Source organism: Tachypleus tridentatus, chromosome 2 (assembly GCF_004210375.1).
Source record: "Tachypleus tridentatus isolate NWPU-2018 chromosome 2, ASM421037v1, whole genome shotgun sequence".
Taxonomy (NCBI): domain Eukaryota; kingdom Metazoa; phylum Arthropoda; class Merostomata; order Xiphosura; family Limulidae; genus Tachypleus; species Tachypleus tridentatus.
In genome coordinates, this window is record NC_134826.1 from 65,599,574 (window position 1) to 65,617,498 (window position 17,925).

General features: G+C 32.6%; 1 protein-coding gene across 3 annotated transcripts in view; it reads right to left on the minus strand.

Moving 5' to 3' along the window:
• Positions 1 to 310: 310 nt before the first annotated feature.
• Positions 311 to 17,925, minus strand: part of LOC143244043 (filamin-A-like) — a 64,533-nt gene continuing 46,918 nt past the window's right edge. For all 3 annotated transcript variants that reach the window (XM_076488030.1, XM_076488032.1, XM_076488031.1), the window contains exons 24-38: positions 15,948 to 16,071; positions 13,961 to 14,101; positions 13,468 to 13,596; positions 12,090 to 12,263; positions 10,972 to 11,130; positions 10,455 to 10,658; positions 9,918 to 10,070; positions 9,259 to 9,387; positions 8,239 to 8,505; positions 7,685 to 7,822; positions 7,153 to 7,401; positions 5,802 to 5,972; positions 4,902 to 5,117; positions 1,411 to 1,608; positions 311 to 1,212 (exon numbers count right to left, since the gene is read on the minus strand). In XM_076488030.1, coding sequence (XP_076344145.1) covers positions 1,025 to 1,212; positions 1,411 to 1,608; positions 4,902 to 5,117; positions 5,802 to 5,972; positions 7,153 to 7,401; positions 7,685 to 7,822; positions 8,239 to 8,505; positions 9,259 to 9,387; positions 9,918 to 10,070; positions 10,455 to 10,658; positions 10,972 to 11,130; positions 12,090 to 12,263; positions 13,468 to 13,596; positions 13,961 to 14,101; positions 15,948 to 16,071 — 2,640 coding nt within the window. In that variant the 3' untranslated portion in view covers positions 311 to 1,024. The remainder of the gene's footprint in view (positions 1,213 to 1,410; positions 1,609 to 4,901; positions 5,118 to 5,801; positions 5,973 to 7,152; positions 7,402 to 7,684; positions 7,823 to 8,238; positions 8,506 to 9,258; positions 9,388 to 9,917; positions 10,071 to 10,454; positions 10,659 to 10,971; positions 11,131 to 12,089; positions 12,264 to 13,467; positions 13,597 to 13,960; positions 14,102 to 15,947; positions 16,072 to 17,925) is intronic.

Consider the following 17,925-nt stretch of genomic DNA (forward strand, 5'->3'; position numbering starts at 1 on the left):
GTCGTTTCAGAACACAAGCATAATAACAAACGTTCATTCTGGTAAACAAAATAATGATTTGATCTGTGTAAGATTTTATTTCTTCCCTATCTGTAAAAAATACTTGTGTGATAGAAAAAAAAAATATTTTTGAAATCAGCATAGATAAATTAGGGAAAATCCATTATTAGAATAAAAATAACTTTTATGAAGTTTAAATTGGTAGGCCTGTGTTATTTGTTTCAACTGCACAACTTGACTGGTGTGTAGAACACAAGTTAGGCACTCATTTGTGGGAGATTGGGCTAGGTTAATGTTAGAAATATTTCGATTAATGTGAGAAGAGTACTGTTTTATTACATGCTTTAGTTTTATTACATGTTTGAAAAGCATTTCTTATTTTATAATGCACAAACTAAACAATATTTAACAAATACTGCAATTTCTTCACAAGTATATGTTAGTACTTCTACAAGATACTTTAATGTAAGATACAAAAGTTCCAATCAAGACAAAATATAATGTAGAAATATTTTTTTTATAAATAATAAAGATACTACACAGCTTAGTTAAACTTGCTAGTTAATTAAACATATTTAGTAACCTTGTAGCTCCTGATTATTCTTTCATTAGAATGGAAGATGACGAATTGTATTAGATTAAGCAGCCACATAAACTGTACAAGATACAAATGTATATTAAAACCACTAAGATGCTTATTTCACTGATTCCTTTATGCCATTATTTTACTTATTTTATTAATAGAAATGAATTGGGTTTAATATTGTACTAAGTGGAGCAAGCGTGTCTATCGAGTACATATTCCAGCTTTTCTCTCCTAGATATTGGTAATAAAACTATCCGTAACAGCTGCTGTCTTTTCTCGTTACATTTAACAGAGGAGCTGAATATCGCATGTTAAGATTATTCACAAGAAAAAGCTTCCTTGTGAATATTTTCTATAGAATTAAACAAAAACTGAAAATCAGCCGAAGGGTGGGGCTAGCACACAGCCTGTTAGAAACATAATCTCCACTATGTTGATTCACGAGGCTTCCACTTTAAAAGGACTGCCAGGGATGTGTTCATCTCCCCACTTCACGACCAAGACATATTCTCCTTTCTCTTTCAAAATGTAATTTACTTGATACATGTGATGACCTAAGTGCTTCACAAACACTTCGTCCGATGGTCCTTTCGAACCATAGATGGACACATACAGGAGGTTGTTACCTACAAAAAAAAGGTAGCAGCTTTAGAAACACACAGTGAGACTTGCATTCATTTGAATACCTTTGCAAAATAACGTACTAATACAAAAACCCATCAAATAGTTTATTATGATGTTAGACAAATTTTAGTTCTAATTAAAGTATTTGCACTATAGTCAAAATGTGCTTAGGTTATTAGAATAACAAAAGTGAAACCTACCAGCATCCACACAGTTCACAGTGAAGGTGTTCTGTTTATGTATGAAAGCTTTTTGTATTCCCATTCCTTTGCATGTAACTTTCTTTGCATCTGAATGGAAGGGAGGGAGGCTTTCACTCTTCTGTCCTGTCTGTTTTGTAACTGTTTCAACTATGACTGAGGACGTTTCATGTTTGCCATAACTTGTTGCAGAAGTCCCTGTTAATGTTCATATCATAGAACTGTATTAACATTTCTTTCTTCAAGTGTAAGAGCCCTTGCCTTTATTAGGACAAGAAAACAAACTGCCATGTTAAATAAACATTTTTATTTAAAAATAAAGAGGTAATTATGTTTTATAAAAACAGATGGCAAACTTTTCAGTAGAATGGTCCCATAGTTACAACATCATCAAGCAACAATATAATAAAAATAACAGCCAAATGAGACTAGATAGAGCTGCTTTGTTTTTTTCTTATAAAGGATTTATTTGATTTTTGTACAATTTTGGTTTCTCTTCTTGCCAATAATTTTCACATCTGAAAAACTAAAGGTGTGACTACATCTTGTCTAAATAGGTGTTTGAGCAGATGAGAGAGGGGAAGAGTGTTTTCAAGTATTGTTGAAAGCTATTAGTTTCTCTGAATCAAGAACTATCACAGTCAATAAATTCAAATTGATCATAATATATTTTTGTCAACCTTTTTTTTTCCTGGTAGAAAAATAACTTTTTAAATCCATATCACAATCTTTCACAGGTTTTCACCACTCTTTCTAAAAGTTTATGGATGTAAAAAAATAGTAAAGGGGTGATGGGTTTCCTTTATTCTTACTGTTCATCTTCTCAACCTGTTGTTCATTTTGTGTGAATCAGAAAGTTTTATTTGTGAGTTTCAAGGATACTTATTGTGCAATAAAGTTTGAAATTTTAACAGTTTTCTCTGTTAGAAACATCTGTTTGGAAGAATAAATATTTTTTACCCATATGAAACTGCTTTAATGATCCCTGTTTTATTTTTGTCACTTGAAGTTGTGGAAGGTCTTCCAGTGAATGTAAACTGAGTATATAGTATATATGTCCTTATCGGAGAAAAAAGAACTTTTAATATGGATTTTTTTTTATCAACTTTATTTTTGAATGTATGTTTAACAGGCTGAAGGACACTGAAATATAAAAACAATTAACTGAATTCTCTAATAAAACTGTCTGGATTTACAACGCTAAAATCCAGGGGTTCGATTCCCCTCGGTGGGCTGAGCAGATAGCCCTTTGTGGCTTTGCTATACGAAAAACACACACACACTCTAATAAAACTTAGTTATAAACTTGTGGCTTAGATATGTTAGAATAACTTTTTTTTTTAAAAGTTGTAAATATTAATGTCCATCACTGTGGTTGAACAGTATATTTTTGTATAAGGACATGCTCTTGACAATTTATATTTTTGGAAATTTCTTCCACAGTACTAAAATACAAACTTCATTTTTTCTTGTAGGTAAAAATATTTTTACTTCCTAACAGATTTTTTTTGAGAGAGAAGAAAAAAGTTAAAGTATCCTTTAATTGATAAAATTTCATAATTCAGAGAAAATAACAGATGAAGAGACAAACATGAAAAGTATAGGACATTGGCCCCTTTACTGTATTCTGTACATCCCTAACTTTCATCTGCTTTTCAAAAACTGTTTTACAGCATCATATGAATTTCAATGTAGAATTTTCTTTACTACCAGCAAAAAAAATTAGGTCAGCTTTTGTGAAGAAACTTTAATAATGGCATACAAGAATCAGTGTGTGAGCAGAGAATGTTAGGTCAGCTTTTGTGAACAAACTTTGATAATGATGTATTGGAATCAGCATATAAACGGAGAAATTCAACGTGATTGAAAGAATGTTTGAAATATATAATTACTTTTGATTTTCCAATGCTGATAAAAGTGTCAAAGAAAAAATATAAATCACAAAAAAATTAACAGCAGGACTTATCTTTATCGTATATCAAACCATGTTGTATATGTGAAAATCAAAGCATCAAAAACAGCAATATAATATATTCACATACATCTTATGGACAACTTTTCACTCATATCCTGAATACGAGGGCTGTTCAAAAAATATGCAGACTGTTTGAATTGCGCGGCTCCAGTTGGTTCCAGGGGAATCCGCTAGGTTCGCACAGATCAGCTGATTACGACGCCATTTCCCGATTGCAGATATCTTCATTTGTGTATTAGCTACGCGGTTTTAAGTGAAGTGCGATTTTTTTGTTTGGGGGATTTCAGAATGAATGACCTGAAGGAGCAACAACTTGCTGTGAAATTTTGTGTTAAACTTGGAAAATCTGCAACTGAAACTTTTGCTATGCTTAACACGGCTTACGGTGATGTTGCTATGAAGTGTACGGCATGTTTCAAGTGGCATGAACGTTTTAAGGATGGTCAACAGTCCATTGAAGATGATGAGCATCCTGGACGTCCTTCCACGTCAACAAAATCAACACCCTGGTGCGGGCAAATCGACGTCTGACTGTCAGGGAGTTTGCTGAAAAGTGTGGGATATCAGTTGTATCTTGTTACAAGATTTTGACCAAAAAATTGAAGATGCACCGCGTTGCTGCAAAGTTCAGCCCTCAGAACTCGTGAGTTTTTGGCCAAACACTCGATCACTGTTCTTCCCCAACTTGCTCCTTGCGATTTTTTTCTTGTTCCCCAAACTCAAAAGACCCTTGAAAGGAAGAAGATTTGAGACGATTCCCGAGATTAAGGCAAATGCGACGAAAGAAGGACATTACAAAAGAAGCGCACCAGGACTGTTTCAACAAGTGGAAACACCGTTGGGATAAGTGTGTGTGTTGGGGAGGAGAGTACTTTGAAGGGGTCCCAGACATGTAACTTCTAAATAAAGTACATTTTGTTTTATGACGTCAGTCCGCGTATTTTTTGAACAGACCTCGTATAAGGAAGTGTAAACCTATTTTTTGGAATGTCATAACTTTGTTTCTGAAAGGATTGTTTTTAAATCTTTTTCTAAGAATTCAGTTCATGTAGTTCTGGTTCTGTAATGGATCATATTATTGACTGAAATTATTACAGATTTTAATTTAGAACAAAATAATGTGTAAAAGAGATTTTTAGAAAGATGGTATACAGCAAATGCTGATCCAACAGAGATTGGTCAGAAAACCTTGCTGAAATATGCAAACCTTTATTGCCATTTAAGGATGATCTAACAGATGGCATTGTTTGTGACAGGCTTCAAGTTGACTATCATTGATAGTTTAAATGTCAGGTTATAATTTTTTTTAAATTTATGTTTAGTTTTATTGTCTTAGCAGTATACATTTATATTTCATAGCATACTTTATCTCTAAGAAAAGTACGTTTAAACTGACAAATTCTTTGTATAATTTGTTTAAGCCTTCATTTCACATAGAAGATGAAGACAGAAATATGTGAAAAAAAGACATTTTCTCTTGGGAAACTTTTATTAACAAAAATTTAAAGAAACATACCTGTGCATGGAATTTTGAAGGGGCTTCCTGCTATGTGGTTACCATTATACTTGACAATGATGAAATAGTCACCAGGAGCCATTGGAGTATAGCGAACTTTATATCCTTCCTCCACTTCTGTACAATCCATGGAAACCTTTGATGGACCATCAATAGTTACAGCTAAAGTTCCCAGTCCTGCATTTCTGGTGTCCACTGTGAAGTCTGTCTGAATTCCTGTAACAAAAAACAAATATTTGTCCACTGAGGTCAACTTGAGTAGGGAAACAGAATCAAAAACAGTATAACTTCTATCTTCTCACAGATGTGTAGAGAAATTATAGTTGAAATCACTTATCCTTGTTTAGATAGTTTAAAAACAGATTCAAAACACTTGTTTTAATGCTTAGTTAACATCCTTGTGAACAAGATTTAATCAACTTTAACCTGTTCTAAGCAAGGTTAGATACTACACTACTCCTCTATTGTGTGGATCAAACCTAAGTGAAAGGGTTATGCTGAAGTTAGTACAAGTACCGCATAGTATGCATGTGTCTTCTGCCATAATTCAGGTCTGCAATACTTTATATAAACTTGATAGTGTTTAGTCTAAAAACCTAGATAGCCCTAGTAGTTGAAAATTAGGATTAGGCCTAAGAAATTCTTTATATAAGAAGGAAGAATTCTAACTTGAGTTTCACTGTAAGTTACCAAATATTATATTAAAATCCTTTTGTCTAGTTTACAAGCCAAGATTAATTTGTGAAAAGAAGTAAAAAAGAATATCCAGTTTCACTAAGCAGATGGTACATATTAGAAAACCCAAATTAGTAAGATGGATGAACTTCCAAGAACAGTTGTCAAAAAGTACGTGATCAACTACCTTCTTTTTGGTTTAACATAAAATGTTTCAAGACTTACCTGTCTTACATTCTTTTAGCCCATTACCCAACGTACGAACAGATGTGGTGTCAGTACTCTCCTGGCCAACCTGGATACGGAAAGGACTCTGTGGTATATGGACACCATTGTGACGAATGTGAACTTGATGAATGCCATTTTCTCTTGGGATGAACCTCAGAGCCCATAGATCTATGTTGAAAAACAGTTTTGTTTATTATTCACATTATTAAGGAGTAATTAAGTATTTTTCTTTGGATAAGACAGGTCTAACTTTCAAAAGCACTAGGGTTTTGTAAGTTTAATTTGATCTACTAAAATTTTTTATTCTAAACCTTTATAATTGACTTAAATATGATCAACTCATATTTCAATGTATTTCAAACTGGTAAGTGAGAAAGGATTAACTTGAATCTAAATCACTGACTGACGGTTGTTAGGTTATAACCTGGAGCATTTCCTAAACCTAATGATTTAGGCTTTTTTCATACTTTCCACATATATACTATGGCCTAAACAGGCTTAACCTAGATACAGTCATATTAAAATTAAAATTTTAATCAATCTGGATTTTATAGTAAATTATAATAAAAGGTAACCCTTAAATTTATGCATTTTACTTCCATTCATAGAATTTCTAAGTTTGGGATAAAATTTTATCTGATCATATGAAAGGTTACAGTTTCATCAAAACATGCAACAAACAGTGGCATATGATGGTTTCCTACTGCCAGTTCAATCAGATTTTTTGTTTACTGTTACATTAATAAACTAGTTTGTTATTACTAATATAAAGAAAAGGAACTAACATGTGACACACTAGCAATGTAGTTCAGTATATTTCTAAAATGTTTTCAGAATATGTTTGTTTTCTAAGTCTTACATAGAGGCTGACTTAATTTTATCAGTTTTCAATATGTGCTAAGAATACAAGACAGCCTAATATGATCAGTTTTTGGTTTTGTGCTGTGGATATAATGCTCAGTTTGGTTAATTTTAACACAAGCTGATTATTCTTTCTTTTTTATCTCAAGAGTATTGATGAAGCATGAACTAGGAAAAAAATGTACTTCTAACTTCTGATGAACATGTACGACAGTTGAAAACTTATAGTATTTTGTCTTCATTCAGGAAGTTTAAATCCAATTTCAAGGTGTCTCTACATTGAACACTAACACAATTCACCACGTTATGAACTTTTATTTTACAGTTCCTTCATTAAAAGTGAAAGATATATGACAAACATTCCATTAAATACTTAAAATGTGTATCTCAGGTCCAACATAAAAATAATTGTTGTCCATTTAGAAGATGGAAACATTGTCTATAACATTTAGAATCTATATTTACGATGTAAAACCTAACTTTTTACCTTCATCAATTGGAACGAGAAAACAGTCATCTTCACACCCAGAAGGAGCAACCACTCTACCATCCAGCATACCCCTGGCACCATTCATGTGAACTGTGAAGGCCATGGGCTTATTGACTCTGAGGTTTCCTTCAGGTATTGCACCCAGCTCGATCTTCTTTGCATCTCCAACAGGAGGCATGATGTATACCTTGTGTGGACTGTGTGGAATATGCTGATCATTGAACTTAATGCCAACTCGATATTCACCTAGAAGAAAAATATTTACATCCTTAATCTCACATGATCACATTCTCTTGAAAATAAGAGTTACATCTTTACTCATACAACACAATTCTCTCCTACATAATAAGCATTACATATTTGGATAATATATCTCTCTTAGTAGGATCCAACACATATTATTTTCTAAAATTCTATTCTGGAAAAAGAAATATAAATTTGTTTTACTAAATGATAATACTACCTAAGAAGTTGGAGATTTCATCTTTACAACATTTGTAAAGAAATCTGTAGAAAAATTCATGTTTACCTGGTTCTTGAACAACATAGGACACGTAGCAGGAACCATCTTTTCTGTCCTTGAAATCAATCTCAGCCTTTGAGGGTCCTTCTACTGATAAAGAGAGGCTGCCTGCCCCAGCTTCCCTTGTCCAGATATTAAACTCCGCTGAAAGTTAAGACAAGTGAGAAAGTTAGATGAGAGTGATATCAATAATAGAGTACATTTAAAGTTTTTCATATCCAAGTTAGTGAAAGTATCTACAATTAGGAAATTAGGTCAGGTTATTGTCTGTAGAACACTTTTTTTTCCTTCAATGATTTATTAGAATATTTCATATGTTTTGATAAGTACTTATGTCACAGTATAAGGCAGTAGGTTGTACTATTTGGTTCAAGTAAACTAACAAAAAGTGCCTTGCAATATATCAATAAGTACTGATTTCACAGTATAAAGCAGTAGACTGTGTTGTTTAATTCATATGATAACTATAATAAATAAAACAAAACATTAAATTTTGTTTATTAATTTTATTAATAAGGCTGTCTTCCTGTAAGATTATTTAGTCACATAATTGGGTGTACCTGGTTCTCCAGCAATACCCCGTTCCAGCCCTGGCCCTCCTGCATGCACTCTGTGGGAACCATAGTCATGAAGTGGGCCTACAGTAAACTGGAAAGGAGATCCAGGAATGTGGATATCCCTATAAAGAACACTGACTGTATGCACTCCAACCTCTTTTGGAACAAAATTTATTGCATAAAGACAGTCATTTAAATCGATAATCTTGGCATCTGTTGTTACTCCTGAGGGAGATGTCACTCTGGCAGACATGTCATGGGCATTAGTACCTGGAAGAAATGTTATCAAGTTATTTTAAAACTGATATATATATAAACACTTGTGAACTACTATAAGAATTCTTTGAGTGAGATACTGGTTTATGAAAGTTGAACATTTCAGTCTAGCTAGTGGCCAAACTCTGTGTCACTCCTTCATAAACATCCATAATTAAAATATCAACCATAAATAACAGCAACACTACTACAATATTCAACTTTTTTCTTTTTATAAACCTTCAACAAAATATACATAATAGAACCACATGCCAGTGTGACAAGTAGAACTGTGGATGACAGTATAAACCTTGTCCATTTGTAACAGAGAAAATGTAAATCATAGTCCTTTAGAATTCAAAAATTCCCTACACTGAATACCTATTTCATTTATGGTTAATCAATGTATGTAATTACACTGAATCGGAGAATACTGGTCTTGTTTGAAATACTTCCCAAAACTTAAGAATAAATATTAAAAGAGGTATTCCCAAGTATGGCACAAACTGTTTGTAAGCTCTAAAGGTAAATTCCTGGTACTATTCTGGTAGTCATTTACATGTATTATAGAGAAGGAAAACATCTATCAAGCTAAAAACATAACATACCTGTTAAGTTCTCTGTCTAATTATAACCATAGTATATTCCTTAAAGTCATCTATCTAGCTAGAATTACAACATGCTAGTTAACATCATCTATCTAGCTAGGATTACAACATACTATTGAAGTAACATATCTAATAATACTGCTGACAGCTCTATTCTGACCTGGCATCTTGACAGTAAGTTTACACTCTGACCCAACATCAGTAACTGGAACAGCATCCCTCTGCTTCTTGATGTTTTCTCGCTGAATGTTGGAACCTGGTCCAGCTACCTTGACAGTGAAGGGACTTCCTAAAATAAATATGACAGTCACATTAAATTCTGTAGTTATAAATATTAAACTTTCTTTTAAGTATCACTGGAAATTATTCAGAGTAAACTATTACATACCATTAACTTGTACTGGTCATCATTAATCCCTTAGCTGCAGAACATGCCATATGGTACAACTGTTAACTAACAAGTAATTGCAGAACATGCCATATGGTGCGCTTTCATTTCTTTTGAGTAACAGCCTATGGAATGCACCCAATTGGTTACTGCACTATCGTTTTCAACAAAAAAACTCTGCAGCTAAGGGGTTAAACATTACAGATCCATCCTAGGTTAACTGGGCATCAGCGTCTGAGTGAGTATACTGTCTGAATTGGGATAGATGTTTACTGAAACCACATAAGTTCTGTTAACTGCTGGAAGTTAGGGTGCCTTTTCTTTGAGAGTGAGAGACACATATCTGGAATGTGGTGTTTACTGAGACCACATAAATTCTTTTAACTGCTGGAAGTTAGGGTGACATTTCTTTGAGAGTGAGAGAAACATACCTGGAATGTGGTGATCAGCGAACTTGATATTAACAATGTAGTAACCAGGTTCAGTTGGCATGTAGGTGACATTCAGTGTCCCATCCTCATTGTCCTTACAGTCAATTTCTGCCTTGCTAGGGCCCTCAACAGACAGACTCAGCCCACCATGGCCTACAAACAAAGATAACAACAAGATATCACTCAAAAACAATGTAGCATTTAGAATAGTGGCAAGATTGAATTTATACACTTACAATAAGACAGTCTAGAAGAATGTACTTCAAGTTTAGAGTTATTACTTATAATAACATCAAGACTAGTGTTATGTACTTATTAGACTGTGGTTACCACAAAGACAACTTTATGTTTCACAGATACTAAAGTGATTATTCATAAACTCGTGTAAGTTAATTTGTAATATTTCACTGATTATTTCAAAACTCATGTAAGTTAATTTGTAATATTTCATTGATTATTCCTGAACTTATGTAAGTTAATTTTAAATGTTGATGATTATTTCTAAAGTCAAGTAAGTTAATTTTAATATTCACAAACCTGCATGCCTGGTGTCAATGAGGAATTCATTCTTTTGGTGAGTTTTACCCTCTTTTATTCCCAGACCACTCACTTTTACTTTGGATGCATCACCAATCTCTCTCTCAAGGACATCAATTTTAAATGGACTTCCAGGTATTGGCTTTTTCAGTCTTGACACATGAACTTCATGCTGTCCAATCTCTCTGGGAGTGAAGGAAATCCCTGAGGAAAACATGTAAAGTTTAACACTGATGAGTAATTTTCATATTACTTCTAATTTTAAATAAAACAAACATATGCATTTTTCTGTCTTAGTTTTGTAGCAAGGACTTTATTGGGTCAACTAAACAGTAAGTTTGTGTTTTTTTACAATAAATGGTTATTACTATTACACATGAATAATTCAAGACAAAAAGTCTTCATATACAATACATAAATTAAGCACTGAAAGTGTTTCACCAACATGTATAGTTAAGTACATATCACACCAGAAATACTGATTAGATTTTATTCAAGTAACACTTAAGATTCCCACCGAGATGTCCATTAGGAAGTTTCTTCAAGAAGCAAGGCTCTTCCATGCCAGATGGAGCTATAATAGTGGCACTCAGGTTCTTAATGTCTTTCTCCAGTACATTGAGAGACACCTCACTAGAGTGACCCACAGAAATCTGATTGCGTTTTCTCCCTTCACCTGCGATAAATATTATATAGCAACAGTATAAATAAGGAACATAATTAATTATTCTTTATACAAACAATGAAGTGTTACAGTAGCTTGTATTAACACTTATGGAAAGTTCAAGAATCACAACTGCAACTAAAAGTTCTTATAAAGTTTTTGTAGGTGGTGAATGGAACTCTGCACTTTAGCAAGTGTATATTACATTTGTGTTAGGTAATTATTGGAACCCTGTACTTTAGCAAGTGTATATTAAATTTTTGTTAGGTGGTAAATGGAACCCTGCATTTCAGCAAGTATATATTAAATTGTGTTAGGTAATTATTAGAACCCTGTACTTTAGCAAGTGTATATTAAATTTATGTTAGGTGGTGAAAAGGTGAATAGAACCCCGTACTTTAGCAAGTTTATATTACATCTTTGTTAGGTGGTGAATGGAACTCTACAATTTAGCAAATTCATTTCTTGTATAAATGAGTTTAGAAACATGTTTATTTGTCATTTCATAATGTAATTTAAAATGTAGTATATAACATCAAATAATATAAATAATGTATTTTTAAAAAAGTTTTGCATAAAATGTGAAACTCGATTTGCTGTACACAAAGTTACAAGTAGCAATTTAAAACAAAAACAACTTACCCTCACTCCTTGTGTGACAGTTAGTACTTATATATTAGATGTCAGTTGTTATAAAAATGAAAGACATACATATTGATAGTGTATATTTGGTGTCTGTTAGTGTTGAGTTAAAGCTAAAAGATAGTCATGTTGACAGTTCTTATCTATTGATAATTGGTGGTAACTTAAAAGTTACTTTGTGCTCAAGTCCATATTAAAATAGAAACACAACTTCTCTTTAACCTTTAAATGGTTGTCTAGGAAACAAATTCAGCTTCATACACAATAATTTTGTTCCTTGAAATAAAAGAAAACTTATTATTTGAGAAACATGTTATTCAGATATTTACCTGTAATTTTGGCAGTGAATGGACTTCCAATAATGTGTTTATCTGCAAACTTTACCATAATTTTGTACTCTCCTGGGGCTGTTGGGATGTAAGAAACACTAACTGTTCCATCTTTGTTGTCATGGCAATTGATCTCAGCCTTAGAGGGACCCTCAACAGACACAGATAAGCCTCCTAGAATATAAATTATTAAACACTTTATATACAAGTTCAATGTATCACATAACAGTTACTTTGGGAACCCAAAAATGAAGATATGTTAGATTCAACATAAAGATTTTTTTGCATATATATACTAAACAATACCAAAGACTAAGGTAAATACAGAATTTTACCACCAGAGGCATCTCTAGGCACTTAAAAGATTCAGGGCTAGGGCCCATAGGCTCAATGTTTGGTGTTTCAATATAATATCAATCATGTTTTTCTATTCTGATTTTTTAAGACACCAACTGGGGATTCTAGGCACTGTCAAATACAATTGAGGAATGGACCCCACATGCCAGTGCCTAGCAATGTTTCTGTTTTAATTTTTAAACTGTAAAGAAATGTTTTGCAGACATGTTGATATTTAAAAACTACAAGTGAAGGTACTTGAGTCTGGTGTGACATTTCTTTTTCTGGCTTCCTATAGGTGGGGTGTGTCTGCATCAATCACTAGAAATAAGACAGTATTACTGGGGTAAAACCAAATGACTACCAAAAATTTTAAAAATGAATAAACTTAGGAGATTTAGAATACCTCTAAAGAATACCAAAGAACCTCTGAAAATTTCATGGATATCAGATATGGGAAAGTTGGAATATGTTTGTCACACATGCACAACAGACATACAGATAAAAAAATGCATTATATTATAGATCAGAAATATAGCATCAACTATTCTTAACCACAGAAGAATCACATATCTACCAAGATACTATACATAATGTACAAATTATCTTAATTATTTGTAACCACATATTAACACAAAGGTACTGGAAAACCTAGTTTCGCCATGTAATGTCATTAAGTAAATTACAGTTCCAAACTCCATAAATGTTTAAGAACTGTGAATACTTTTCCTTCTACACTGTTGGTTGAAGATTATTTTAAGCAGTGTAGACAAGTACAGTTAATTCATTGCTCTCCTGTTTATCGAGTGGGATGGGGTTTTAGCTTCTATGATGAAAAAGGCCTATGTACAGTTTTAGTCTAGAGAAAGCAAGATCTGTCAATTATAGCTAAAATTCTACTTTCTATATATTGTTTGAGAAGAATGTTGCTTTCCTCTGTTCAGGCTATTAAAATAAGCCTCTTCTACCCCTAGTCTCTGAAAGAGCATAAATGATGTTAAACTAACACATAAATAATTATAAAAAGCTTGTAAGCACAAACCTGCTCCTGCTCCTTTAGTGTGAATTGTAAAGTTGCATGGTTCTCCTGCTATTCCGTGTGTAAGACCACTTCCATAGGCAGTTACATTTGTACTAGTGACAGTGTCTACAAAGAACTTGAAGGGACTCCCTGAACAGAATACAGACAACACCATTAACACCAAAACTTTAAACACTATTTACAATAGCAATGTGTCTTGTGAAATTTAAGTACTATTTACAGTAACAATGTGTTATATGCTAGAACTCCAGTGACAAGCAACAGCTGGAAAACACTGTTCAACTTTCTTTGTTAGTTAGAAACAAAGAATCAAGATAGGTTTGATTAGTTAAGAACAAATAATAAAGATATCTTTGATTAGTTACAAACAAATAATCAAGATAGGTTTGATTAGTTACAGACAGAGAAGTAAGATAAGTTTGATTATTTACAAACAAAGAATTAATATAGGTTTAATAAGTTATAAACAAATAACCAAGATATGTTTGATTACCTTGAATGTGTTCATTGTTGTATTTGATGTGAAGTTCATGTAACCCTTCCTCCTTTGGTTCATACTTCACACTGACAGTACCATCATGATTGTCAATGATTGTTGGTTTATCCACCTTTCCTGATGGCTTCCTTACCTCAGCTGAAAGCAAACATTTATTTTAGACAACTCTATGGTTTTAACAAGTGCCAAAAGATGATAGTTGAAAGATTTGACACTGCCAAGGTTGTCTAAGAATATCATAATACCTACTTAGTGCCAAGACTTATACAGGTTCTCACAGCTATAAGCACAACCACTTCTATATGTTAAAAAGTTCTAGTATACTTTAAGTTTTAATTAGTATTAAAACTAACGACACTACTTCAGGTTAACAAAGTGTTTAAACGAGCTAATACTTTATATATTTAAAAACGGCTTGTATGGGTAGAGAAGGCACTAATTGAGGAGCAAACAACATCTGAACCTTCTCCGGTCATTGCCAGATTCACAAAGAAAGAAAGGGTTACTTACCGGTTACTGACCACGTGTTTGAAGGCAGTTCTGTAATTGAGTGTAGGAATGTAGAGGGCATGCTTAGATGTTGAATATATTTATTAATATAGGTATAAAGTTGTTCCTTTGTACTGGTTTATTTTGGGCTTGAGTTGTTATATAAGTAAGGCTTTTTTTAATTTTGCATTTGTTTATGTTTGTTTCTTTATTTAGCATTTGGGTGTTTTCTATGGTTATATTGTGTTTATTTGATTTGCAGTGTTCAAAAACGTATGAGGGTGACTTTTTGTGTTCTTTGAATCTGGTTTCCATTTTTCTACTTGTTTCTCCAATATAGAAGTTGTGGCAGTTATCACATTGTATATTATAAATGATGTTGGTGTTGTGTTTGTCAGTGTAGTTTTTACATAGTATAGACCTTAGTTTTGTGCCTGGTTTTTGAATAAATTAGGTATTAACTAGGATATCATATTTTGTTGCTTGTTTTTGCCAAATGTTGGTTATTTTTCTGCTGATGTCGGGAATATATGGTACGCAGCAGTATATGGTTTTGTGATTTTTTAATTCGTGAGATATATTTACTTTTGTTAGTTGATTTTGCTTTCTGTCTAGGTGTGTGCGTATAATGTTTTCTACGGTTTGTGGAGGAAACTTATTGATGTTGATGAAGTATTGTTTTATTTTGTCTTATTCATTGTTAATTTTATCTAGTGAGCATAGTTTTATGGCTGTGTTTATTTGGTTTCTTAGTATGTTGACCTTTTGTTTTGCTTCATGTGATGAGTCCCAAGGAATGTATAGTCCAGTATGGGTGATTTTTTAGTGGATTTCTGTTTTAAATTGTGTATTGGTTCTTGTAGTTTTTAGGTTAAGAAATGATAGTTGATTGCTTCCTTCCTGTTCACATATGAAGTTAATGTTGTGATGTATAGAGTTAATATGATTGAAAAAATTAAGTGTGTGTTCCGTAGATGTGAATCCCACAATTGTGTCATCTACATATCTATATCAATATAGTGGTGGATGTAATGCTGTGTTAATTGCTTGTGTTTCAACTTGTGTCATAAAAATATTGGCTAGAATTGGTGATACTGGATTGCCCATGCTTAGGCCATTTCTTTGTATATAGTTGTGGTTGTTGAACATGAAATTTGTCTTCATCGTGATGACTTTCTGTGAGGGTTGCTAATACTACTTTATTCTTCAGAGTGGTAAAAAGTGACAAGTTGAGAATGTTTCAAAGTGCCAATAGTCTTTCAATTCATGTATTTTGAAAGGTCATTGATTTCTTCCAGCTTCTTCTGTTAAAACAATTAACACTTTTCAGTCCTTTATGTGTGATGTTCCTTGCAGGTCAACAGAGACTCAAAGCCCTTGACCACTCTCTGATTAATAGCTGAATAAAGTGTTTCCACTTTAGTTTGAACAGTGTTGATAATAAAGTTAACTAGTTTTGTAATTCAACCCAAAAACACATAAGACTCTTACTTACCAACAACTCTTCCTCCTACAGTCTGTACTGGGATATTGTTCAAATGTACTGTTCTAAATTGGGTCGTCTTAGTCGTTTGGACCTTCTCTATAATCTTCTTTTTCTGAACTTCTTCAGAAACAGCCTTAGAAAACAAGAATGGTTAATGTGAAACTCTACTTAGATCTATTTCTCCTTATTTTAATCCTCACAGCTCATGTGCCTCTTTCTACCCATGTTTTTATGTCTTACAAACCAAAGGTGACACCATTTAATTTACATTCAACTCAGGATGCACAATCTTCCTTTATTGTGGAGTGTTTCTTAGTTTAGCTGCACTTTCCAAATGATGCTGAATGCATTGGACGTAATTCCAATGTCACAGCCTTGCACAGAATACACGTGTGTGTGTGTGTGTGTGACTCTACCATTCTTCATCACTGTTAAATGTGACTCCACCATTCTTCATCACTGTTTAATGTGAGCCACCCATTCTTTATCATTGTTGGCAAGACTGTGACACTAGAATTACACACATTGAATTCAGCATCTTGGGAAGTGCAGCCAATGAAAATATACTCCACACTAGTGGGCACAGATATTGCAACCTCAGTTGAGAAGTATTCCTTTTTGTACAAAATCTCTCAGGTCATGTTGTTGTAGACATGTTTTATGTTTATAAAAAATTTCCTTTCCTTCTAAGTGGCTTCATGCTTTTCAAGACATGTTTTCATGTTTGCTAAGAAGTGTTCCTTCCTACATTAAATATCTTTATGTTTACTAAAGTGTTCCTTCTTATACTAAATGTCTTCATGTTTTTCTAGACATGTTTTCATGCTTTTCTAATCATTTTTACATAATTACTAGAGATGTTCATTCTTTTACTAAATGTTTTCATGTTTTTCTAATCATTTTTTCACATTTACTAGAAATGTTCCTTCTTATACTAAATGTTTTTATGTTTTTCTAATACTTTTTTCACATTTACTAGAAATGTTTCTTCTTTTACTAAATATTTTCATGTTTTTCTAATCATTTTTTCACATTTACTAGAAATATTCCTTCTTATACTAAATGTTTTCATGTTTTTCTAATCCTTTTTTAACATTTACTAGTAATGTTCCTTCTTATACTAAAAGTTTTCATGTTTCTCTTATCATTTTTTTCATGTTTACTAGAAATGTCTTCTTATACTGAAGGTTTTCATGTTTTTCTAATCATTTATTTCATGTTTCCCAGAAATGTTTCTTCTTATACTAAAGGTTTTCATGTTTTTCTACATAGCTTAAGTTCACATTCTTCTGAATGACTTTATGAACCCAAAACAGTAACAAGAGAATAAAAGCCGCATTATAAATAATAATAGAAATAATTTATTTCCACTGAAAAATAGTCATATGTTGTCAAAAACAATACTAATCTCTAATATTGGTAGCCCTGTTTTCTTAACAACTGTGTAATGTGATTCTTTTTAATACTTAACAACTAAAACTAAAGTTAAAATATACGAAGTACTTCTATATCAACATTTTATATACAAAACAATACTACAGAATAACAACCAAACCAAATATTTAATCTCATAAATCACAAGGTTTTTATCTAATCATGATTATGTTTTCTAGTTGAATAAATCGTAAAAGAATTGTGATGAAAGAGGGAATGAATCTGCCTTATGTTGATAAAAATCATATATTAATTATACTGGTTATATCAGAAAGTGACAACTTATAACACAAAGACACTTTACACACTTATAACATGCAATTGAAAGTCACTGTATACAGTGACAACATATAACTGAAAGTCACTTTATACAATTACAACACATAACTGAAAGTCACTTTATACAGTTACAACACATAACTGAAAGTCACTTTATACAGTTACACAATAAAAAAGTCACTTTACACAGTTACAACACATAAAAGAAAGTCACTTTACACAGTAACAATATATAACAGAAAGTCACTTTACACAGTGACAACATATAACTGAA